The following is a 10,468-nucleotide window of genomic DNA, read 5'->3' as shown; positions in this document are numbered from 1 at the left end:
GAGAGAGAGAGAGAGACAGACCGGAGACGAGGGACCTGCCTGAATGAGCCCACAGCCGAGCTCTTTTCTCCTCGTCGGCCCCGTCCTCTTCCAAGGCACAGATGGCTGGAATCCAGCAGGCCTGCCAGGCTGTGGTTTCAGATGTGGCCTCAGGCAGGACTGGGCACCGAAGCTACGGCCACACTCACGGGCAACAGCCTCAGTGCCAGGCAGCCCACCTTGGCCAGCTCAGAGGTGCTTGTGACTCTCTGGAGGTCTGGAAATTGGTAGGTGTTACTTGAACACCCACAGGGCCGTGGCTGTCACAGCAGACGCCTATGTCCCCTCCCTTGCGCTGATGAGCCAGACTTCTTACTCTTGAGGAGAAGGTTCTGGATCCAGCGTCTCTTGGAAATGGCCCAATTGCTTTGACCCATGTCTCTACTCCCTCCCACCCTGCCCCAGCCTGGCCAACCCTGCCCACCCTTCCTTTAAGGCTCAGCTTGGGCCTCCTCCCCCAGGAAGGCCTCTGGGCCCTTCAGCCTGCAGGGTGTCTGCCTCTGGGAGGTCCTGTCCACACCTCTGAGATGAGGTAGGGGTGGCATTTAGCCCAGAGTCTAGGCTGCCCACCCCTCCTTTGTCCTCTGCCCTGTGCAGGGGCTGTGCAGCGCTGGGCCCCCGAGGCTGGCACCCAGGAGCTGGGATTGAGCCCATTCGGCACTGTCCCCAACTCCTTCCTCCTGGGCACCACCTGGCCCAAGGTCTGGCCCAGGAAGAGTCGGTCAATACCCACCTCCCTCACTTTACTGTGCAGGGCTTTCCTCACTGTGAAATGTCTTTCCCCTCAGACTGGGCTGCTGAGAGCAGGGCGGTGAGTCCCTTCTGGTGGGGCTGACCCTCAGGCCGGGGCTGCCCTGGGGTGCCCGGTACTGGGCAGAGTACCCACTGCTGGCTCCTGTCCATCTGTCCATCTGCCTATTCCTGCGTTCCTGGGAGCCAGGGCCAAGGTGGGGAAGTGGGTGACCTCTGGCTGCACCCATGCTGGGGAGACCCAGGCCTGAGACAAGGTCGAGGAGACCGCACTGGACCTGATGGTGGTGGGTAGATGCGCCAGGAGAGAGGGCGGGGTTGGCTCCTAGCAGCCCCTCCCACTGCAGGCCCCCCACCCTACCCCGAGCTTTGCTGGGGGACCAGCGTATCGTGGGGTGTGAAGGATCGTTTGTTTCTCTCTTGATTGCCGGGAAGGATTGGGATATTCCCCTTTCTCTTTTATCCTGATTTAGAGTTTTTTGTTTTTTTTTTAATTTGGCCATGCCTCGAGGCATGTGGGATCTTAGTTCCCTGACCAGGGATCGAACCCACACCCCCTGCATTGGAAGCGCGGAGTCTTAACCACTTGACCCCCCCAGGGAAGTCCCCTGATTTAGAGTTTGAATAAGTGTGGTAGAGAAGGTGGGACAGAAGGAGTCTGCTGGAAGAAGTAGGCTGAGCCTTGGGGTTGCGGAAGGGACTCTGCAGCCTGGGGAGGGAAGGGAAGAGGAGACCTGGGCCCCGTGCCCTGAGCTCTGCTACAGAGCGCCCAACATGGTGGTCCTGAGCACAGACCCTGGAGTCATGTGGGCCTGGCTTCAAATCTTGCTTCCATCACTTGTTAGCTTTATGACCTCAATCGAATGACTTCACACCTCTGAACTTTATTTCCTGAGCTGTAAGATGGGGATTCATGGCACCCGCTCCACGAGGCTTGGTTAGGATTACTTTAGATAATACCTGTGAAGGAGCTAGCAGATCATTTTTGTTCATTCGCTTGTTTGCCAAACACCCCTTGGCCCTCTTTCACCTGGGACCCTGTACTGGACACAGAAAATGCAGAGAGGTGAAGGGCAGGGACCCACCTCAAGGAGATTGGGCTTCTGGGCTTTTGCCCTCGCTGTTCTGGGATCATGGCACCCACCTTCTCTGACTCACAAGATCACGTGTGGCCTTTAGCAACCTGACCTGTGCCCCCTATCTCTTGGGAGACTTCCTGACCCTCTTGGGCATCTGTGTTTCCCTCTTCCTGAAGTGTGCAGGTGATAGACGCTGGGTGGAGGTTGGAACCTTAAAATCCACCTGTTCTGAGCTCCCATCCACAACAAGCAGGCAACCCCCTACCTTATCCTAACCCTAAGCTTAACCCTAATCTTACCTGATCTGGCTTCATTTCCTCTCTCACCTCCCCTTACACCTGTCTCCCCCTCCGTCACTTGTTCCAGCTCTTATCACAGGCTCTCATCCTTCTCTGCCTGTCCATCCCACGCGTGTGTGCCAGGAGCATGCATACACATACAGACATACACACTCACGCTTAGCATGCCTGGCTGTGTCTCATCATTCAGGTCTCCACTGATCCGACACCTTTTCAGAAAAGTCTTCCCCTCACACCCCTCCCAAGATACCCTGTCTATCCCTGTTTTCCTTTTTTGAAGTATGATCTTTGCCGTTCACTAAAAAGCCTGCACCCTGAAGGAAGAGATGAAGGGAATATCTTCCGCCCAGAAGCCAAGTGACGGCTGCTTCTTAACATGATCCGTTCTTATAGGTTCTTTTTTACACCAGGGTAGATAACCGAGATCCCTCCACATACCTAACTTTCCGGAGGTTGTTTGCAAGGAGGGAGGAACTGTAGCAGGTTTAAACAAACTTACAGTGTGTATTTAAAAACCAGTGCAGGTATGCATTTTGAAAACAAAGAAGATAAAAGTAAACCAGATAAAAGATGCCTTTGAAGAGAAAATCAACTGTAGATTTCTGCCACAAAGGAGAGTCAACAATCAGGTGAAGGGTTCATGTGGAAGGAGAAACAGCGCTGGCTTCAGTGTTTATAACTCGAACAGGTGACAGAGTTCTTTTGATGACGGGCCGTAGGAGACACTCAAGGAAGGAGGACGTGGTGGAGGTAGGAAGGGACCGTTTTACTTTCTTCCCAGCACTTTCTACCGCTGAAATGATCTTTGCTGCTTCCTTGTTCCAGGTCTGCTTTCCCTGCCCACTGCCACCATCACCCACACCCCGCAGAGTGTCAGCGCTGGGAGGGCCCCATGGCAGGGCCCCGCCCTGTCCCTCTTATTCACCTCAGTGTCCCTAGCATCTCAACACAGTGCCCTGCAGGGTGGACAGCTCCCTTTGACACCCAGAAGCCCCTTCCCTCTCTGCTCACCTCTAGCTGGGAGAACATCTCCCTCAAATGGAGCTGAACTGGCCTCCCTGCAGCCTTCCCTGCTGGTGGGTTCTCCCCAAGGCCAGCCCGTCATGCATGTTACGGGTGTTGCGCTGACCTAAGATGATGGTGGCCTGCAAGGATGGATGTGGTGGTGGGAGTGAGGGAGGGACAACTTCCAGAGCTCTCTTCTTTTCCTCAGGCTCCAGCACACACTCTATTTAGGAGGGAGAGGTTGGCAGGAATATCCTTGCTCTTCTCAGGTGGAGTATATACTGTACAGGTGTGAGACCCACCATTACCAGGACCTTCTTGCTGAACCCTCACTATTCAAACTCAGGACCCACATCGACTCAGATACAGCTTCAGACAAACCCATCGCTACTTAAACCCTTGCTGCTAACCATCCAAAACTCAGGAGCCAAGTAGATGAGGCTGATATGACTGTCCTGACTATCCAGATTCTTGCTTTCTTAGTAATGGAATAGATTTGGAAAGCAAGGGATATTTGCACATTAATATAGGATGCCTGATAGTTTTTATACCTTTAGCGTCTATAAGAGGGATAGGTTTAAAAAAAAAAAAAGGGATAGGTTTATATGAGAAAACATATAAAATTAGTGTAAAATCAAGAAGTTTAAGTGATTGTAATTTTTGAATCACAGAAATCTTCACATACATTTGATTTATACCTAAGCACTTTATTTTATTTTGATACTATTGTAAATGGTATTGTTTTTCAGATTTCAAATTCCAGTTCATTGCTGACATACAGGATTGCAACTGACTTTTGTGTTTTGATCTTGTATCCTGCGATCTCGCTATACTCAATTATTAGTTCCAGTAGGTTCTTTTTTTTGTAGATTTTGCAGAGTTTTTGTTTTCTAGATAGACAATCATGCCATCTGAGAATAAAAGCAGTTTTGTCTTTTCTCTTCTCTTTTTCTTGTCTTGTTGCACTAGCTAGAACTTCCCCCCAGATACATTTGGGAAACGGTCCCATATCCACATTAGAAATACTCAGTTATGGTGAATCTGGATTCTCAAACTCCCTTGCAATAAATCCATGGGTCACGGGCAGGAAATTGCCGATCAGCCTGTCATGGCATCCACACTGTTGGGTGAGAATCAAAAGCTTAGAGGGTCCCCACAGGGAGTGTATGGCAGACCCAGCTTTACACCTAGAAGTGACTCCCAGGTCAGTGTTCCCTGTGGGCTCTGCCTTTTCTGTGTTTCAGAAAGTGCTTTTGGCCTGGCTCCAAGCCCTGGAGCTCAAGCTGGGTGTGTGTTTGGGAGTTTGTGGTGGGTGGGGCAGAAGGGACAGGCAGGAGGGCTGTGTCCCTGGGCTGACCTGTGCTGGCCTCTCCCTTCAGGAACAGTTTACGTTCTGAGATCTGAGCTCAGGGCAGGGAACAGTGCCAGCATCCTGCAGGGTGACTCGGTGTGGGGAGCTGAGGCTGCAGCAGATTTTCTGAGGACTGCATCGTGATGGGCATTCTAGCCATGGCTGGGGGAATGCCCACCTCTCACTGGTTCATTCACATCTACTATGTGCCAGGCTGGCTCCTCAAACATCAGTCGGAGTTGAAAAGTTTCAGGGGAAAGTCTCTGTCAGATTCCTCATTGCACAGATGGGGAAACTGAGGTAGGGGCGTTGCTGATGCAAGAACCCACAGGTACTGGATGGCCAGGGCCGTACGGAGGAAGACATACCTTGTGTGCATGGTGATTTTACTGTTTTCCACTGAGTTAAGATGCAGTCAATTGTAAGATGCGTCATTATTTTCTATACCCCAGGAAAGAATAAACAATGCCAACTAAATGAGGACATGCCATCATGTAAGACACACCCCAATTTTAAAGATGTTGAAGTGTGAAAAAAATGTACGTCTTAGAACCGATCAGATGAATTTATAAAATTAATAGTCATATGGAATTATATGTGCAGGGTAAAAATTGAGTTTTTCCTGCTTCTTATCAAATTCTACTCTGTAGAGATAATCTCTGTTGATGTTTTGGTGCCTGTCCTTCCAGACATTTTAATGCATGTTTGAGTATATTTATATAATAATTACTGTTGTGAACACTTGCTATATGCTAGGCCCTGTGCTAAGCACCTCGATGTATTTTATTTCATCTTTACAATAAGCTCATGGCGCAGGTATGAGCTTTCCTCACTTTATAGCAGAGGAAAATGAGGCACAGAGAGGTGAAGGGACTCACTTGACATCACACAGCTTCTAAGAGGCAAGGGCCTGAGCTTGAATCTAGGCCTCTTCCAACCTCGGACCCTGAGTTCTTAACTAACATGCTGTACATACCCTCAGAGTGCAGGTATAAGTATATTTTTCAAAAATGGGGTCAAAAGATACCTACGGTTCTGGGGCCAATGTGCATTTTTTTTCTTCTACCCATACTCCGTGGGCATCTTTCCATGTCAATACATAAGGAGCTACTTGATTTTCCTACCAGTTGCAAAGAATTCCCCTGACTGTGTATGAATGTATGTCTGATCCTCTGTGGATGGACACTGGGATTTCTTCCAGTTTATTGGTATTACCAGAACACCAAGATGATCAACTATATATTGCCATCTTTGTATACTTCTCTGATTATTTCCTCAGGAAAATTACCAGGTCAATTTTCTTCTAACAGTTTTATGGGTTTTTTTTTTTTTTTTTGCGATACGCGGGCCTCTCGCTGCTGTGGCCTCTCCCGTTGCGGAGCAACAGGCTCCGGACGCGCAGGCTCAGCGGCCGTGGCTCACGGGCCCAGCCGCTCTGCGGCATGTGGGATCCTCCCGGACTGGGGCAGGCGGACCCTCAACCACTGCGCCACCAGGGAAGCCCCACTTTTATGGTTTTAATGTTTACAATTAGATTGGAATTCATCTGCCATCTCCAGTGGTTCACGTATCCAGGGAGCAGGTGGAGGGGTTCCTGGATGTGCCGGGCACCAGCTGGTTCCATGAGAGTCCCAAAGTGCCAAGTAAAGGGGGCTCTGAGAATGGGGGGCAGGGGAGATGGCTTCTGACCCAGCTCTGCCTCTGGCCTTCCTCCCTCCGGTCGTGGGGTAGGAGGTGGGTTGAGGCTGAGTCCAGGGCAAGGGGCCACGTTCTCTATGTGCACTTGCTCCTGCCTGCTCTGGAGATCCTCTCAGCCCCATGTCCTGGCCTCTGCAGATATTAATAATAATAGCCGCCCCCCCCCCCCCCCCGAGATAGAGGCGCTGAGCATGCGTTACTTCTGATCCTTCCAGCTCGGGATTGATTGATTGCCGATATTTTGTAGAAGGGGAAACTGAAGCTGTGGTATGGAGAGGAAATGGCCACAGAGGTTGCAAGTGGCAGAGATGGGGTGGAACTCAAGTTCAGGTCCCCATTCTCTTAGTGTGGGGCTTTTTCCCCAGGGGAGGCTGCAGTCCTTCCCTGGCCTGCACACGTGTGCAACAGACATCACTAGGGCCCTTCAGGGTGTCCGCTTCTCCTCGCCTCCACCCTCTTACAACTGGGCTTGGTCACGTGACTTGCTTGGGCCAATGACATGAGCAGAAGTGTGTCACGTGTGGGAAGACTCATTTGCGACTGGGCGTGCCTTTCTGTGCTCCCCTCCCCTGCTTCTGCAAAACTCGAAGTCTCGATTCGAGATGCTGGCATCATCAGGTGGCGTCTTTGAGTGACCGCCGTGGCCAGAGCCCCTTTCCTAGCTGTGTGTGAGTGAGGAATGAACCGTTATTGTTTTTTTCGTTTTGTTTTGTTTTGTTGTTTTGCGGTACGCGGGCCTCTCACTGTCGTGGCCTCTCCCGTTGCGGAGCACAGGCTCCGGACGCGCAGGCTCAGCGGCCATGGCTCACGGGCCCAGCCGCTCCGCGGCACGTGGGATCTTCCCGGCCCGGGGCACGAACCCGTGTGCCCTGCATCGGCAGGCGGACTCTCAACCGCTGCACCACCAGGGAAGCCCCCTTTTTTTTTTTCTTGCCGCTCCTTCCTCACGCCTCAGGCGGCCCGGGGGGAGACAGGGAAAGGCAACCTCCCGCCCGCCTACCCACAGCCCAGGCCGTCCCTCCAACGAGCCGACCTGGCGCCAGCCGGGCGACGGCCGCAGGGGTCCACAAGCCCGGAGACCGAAGGAGCCCGTTATTGTTTTAAGATCATTTATTAACACAGCAAAACTTACCTGATGCTTCCTGATACACCATGTCACCTTGGCAACGTCTCTTAACTACCCGTGGTCTCGGTTTTGGTGTGTTCAAAATGGGCACCCTCGTTCCTGCCCCACTGAGCCGTCTCAGAAAGGAATTTGGGTCTTAAATGAAAGCATAGAGGTGGGAGGGCTCTGCGAGATGCTGTGCACTTGAAGTCAGGAGGGCAGGGACGTGCAGGATGCCGACTAAACCTTGGTCCAGGGGCAGTCTGGGCTTACCTCCTTCATGCCAGGACACGGCCTCAAGCTTGGCTAACAGGTGTGTTTCATTTGGCAGGTGGCCCTCCTCCGGGCGGTGGTGCCCCCTGGCACCTTCGAAATGTCCTCAGCGACTCAGTGGAGAGCTCTGATGATGAATTCTTTGATGCTAGAGGTGAGTGAATCTCATCGTCCCATCATTGTCTGGGTGACCTTTTTAGAAGCTCCAAGAAGGGGACCCCTGTTGGGAGTTAGTATCTCTCCCCACTCAGACACTGCAATTCCATGCTTCATTATTACCCAATCTGTGAGTCCCCTCAGGGCTGGGGCTCAGCGTCCATTCATTCACTCTTTGAGATATTTGCTGAGTCCCTACAATATTTCAGGCGCTTACCATACTGCAGTAAACAGATAGGCGTGGCCACTGCCCTCATCAAGCTGATAGTCTAGTGGGAGAGGCCAACATCAAACAATTACATAAAGGAAAATACAGTCACAAATGGGAACTAATACCCCTGAGTAAAAAGCACCAAGTGTTAGTAGAAAGAGTGATGATGGGGGTACCTGATTTAGGCTGGGGAGGTCCTTAATATCCTCTCTGCAGCGCTGAGGGTAGGAGCTGGCTAGAAGGAGAGTGGGAGGAAAAAGCCTCAGGCAGAAGACGCAGCAGGTATGATGGTGCTGAAGCAGGAAAGACGGGGCTTTCCAGGAACTGGAGGCCCATGCGGCAGGGGGAAAGGAGAGATGAGGCTGCATGTGACCCAGTAGGTGACTCTCGAGATCAGCCCACAGATGGGAGGGGGATCTGGAGTGGAGATGTGGACGAGTTAGAAAGATTATTGCAGATGTTCAGGGGAGAGACGAGGGAGGGGAGGGCATCAGCTCTGCATTTCAGTGCTGGGTGCATGGCCTGCCGGCCGGGCGTAGCAAGGGGCTCTGTCTGAGGATGGGAAAACAAGAAACATTACAAGGATTGGAGAAGGGGGCACCAGATGGGGTGGGCATTTCAGGCAGAGAGCGCGGTCTCAGAGATGAGGATGTGCAGGGCAGGTGTGGGGACCAGTGGAAGGCAGAGTCTGCCTGGACATCAGGGGAGAGGACCCTCACAGTCATGCTGGCCTGGGCCGTGCGGGGTTGGGTGAGACACACAAGCCTAGGAGGGTCTCCGGCCTAGGAGGGTCCCCAAGTCTCACTTGGCTGGCTCAGCTCCACTCTGGGAAGTCACCATATTTGGGGGATTGACTTACTCCTGGGATGGGACCAGCTTTGAAGTGCTGGCTGAATGGGGTCTTGAAAGAGAAACAGAGCATGCGCTGGCAAGACCCCAGGACCCAGAGCAGGACACTTGGGACATGGTCTCAGCCGTGCCATTGACTCGTTCTGTGATCTTGGGCAAGTGTTTCACTTTCTCCGGGCCTCGGTTTCCCTATCAGCTCTGTGCCTCCAGAAATGGAGACTGTATCCAGTCCAGGTGATTTTCGGGGAGGCACGGTGTGGCGGGGGGGGGGGGGGGGGGGGGGGGGGGGGGGGGGGGTGGGATGTTGAATAACCCTGTACAGAGGGAAAAGAGACATAATATAGCTGTCTTGCTCCTATGATTCTGTTTTGCGGGGGGGGGGGGGGGGGGGGGGGCAGTGGGATGCTGCCCCAGCCTGAGCCTCCCCCATTCTTGACTCTGGATGGAGTGCCCCCTCCCTGATGCTAACCCCAAACCAGCCCATTTGGGGCTTCTTTCCTGTTTCCCACTGGTGTCTGATTGGAGCGGCAGCCGGGGCTGACTTTCTCCATAGCAACTCACCCAAAGTGTGACAACAACGGCTTCAATATTTTCATGCTTAGAACACTTTCATTTAAAATATTTTTGCAGTTCATCAGGGCTCTGCATTCCCAGATGACGATGACGGCTCCCTGCGGGAGACGTCTGCGGGTGGCGCCGGTCAGCTCCGTCTCCATCCCCATGGGCCCTATGCACCTGCTTTCCTTTTGAGCAGCTGTGGATCCATCCTGCTTCCCTCCCTGCGGACCCTCAGCATTCTGTCCTCTGGCCCCATGATCTCACTGCCCTGCCTGCAGTTCCCAAGCTGGCCTCACCTCTCACTCCTCTCTTATGGGTGGCCCCACCTTCTCTCCTGTTCCTTTGTCTCATCTCCTCTCCGCTCCCCTCACCCCGTCTCTCCTCTCCACTATCCCAGGATCACACACTCTCCCGTCTCTTTCGCTGTCTTCCACCTCTCAGCACTCCCTACCAGGCCTCTGAACCTCATGTCTCTGAACCTTTCCTATGTCGCCCCTCCCAGAGCACCTGTAGCTCTCAGCCCCGGGATCCGCCCGCAGGCTGCTGGAACCTCTTTGGTTCTGCGTTGCCAACTCCTCACCTCCTGTCTGTTCCTTGTGGTCTCCCTGGACCAGGCTTTTGCATATTTCCTCCACTCAGGGCAGTAAGAGGTAAAGCCATCCTCCTTCTCTGCTCCCAAGAGCTTTCTCAGCATCTGGGGCCAGGCCATGAGTGTCCGGCTTTCTGGGCATGCTCTGAAGGGTCACCTCCCTGCCTCTGTTCTCCAGCCCAGGCTGAGCCCTGACCCTGGCCTGGGTGTGATCTCTGTCTCCACCTGAAACCTGCTGCCTCTGAAGTTCCACCTCCAGCCGTGATGGAGCCACATTGTCAGGAACAGAGGCCAGAGCATGGAAGGGACCTCTCAAGATCACACAGCAAGGTGGGGGCAGAGGGCTGGAGCCCGGGAGCTTAGTGTCCAGGTCACCCTTTTTCTTCGCCTTATTACTGAAAATGGGGCCCTCCTCCCTCCCTTTCTTCCTTAAGCTCCATCCCACTTGTCCAGCACTAGGGTTTACCTGGTGGGACAAGAGACCTTTATGGCTCATGGTCTAGTAG

At 53.0% G+C, this 10,468-nt stretch overlaps 1 protein-coding gene across 1 annotated transcript in view; it reads left to right on the top strand.

Moving 5' to 3' along the window:
• The window catches only part of PITPNM3 (PITPNM family member 3), an 89,927-nt gene that overhangs the window by 13,380 nt on the left and 66,079 nt on the right, over positions 1 to 10,468 (top strand). The window contains exons 7-9 of the mRNA XM_007451607.1: positions 637 to 740; positions 4,417 to 4,459; positions 7,658 to 7,753. Coding sequence (XP_007451669.1) covers positions 637 to 740; positions 4,417 to 4,459; positions 7,658 to 7,753 — 243 coding nt within the window. The remainder of the gene's footprint in view (positions 1 to 636; positions 741 to 4,416; positions 4,460 to 7,657; positions 7,754 to 10,468) is intronic.

Source organism: Lipotes vexillifer, unplaced genomic scaffold (assembly GCF_000442215.2).
Source record: "Lipotes vexillifer unplaced genomic scaffold, Lipotes_vexillifer_v1.1 scaffold126, whole genome shotgun sequence".
Classification (NCBI taxonomy): Eukaryota; Metazoa; Chordata; class Mammalia; order Artiodactyla; family Lipotidae; genus Lipotes; species Lipotes vexillifer.
This window is presented reverse-complemented; position numbering and strand designations above follow the sequence as displayed.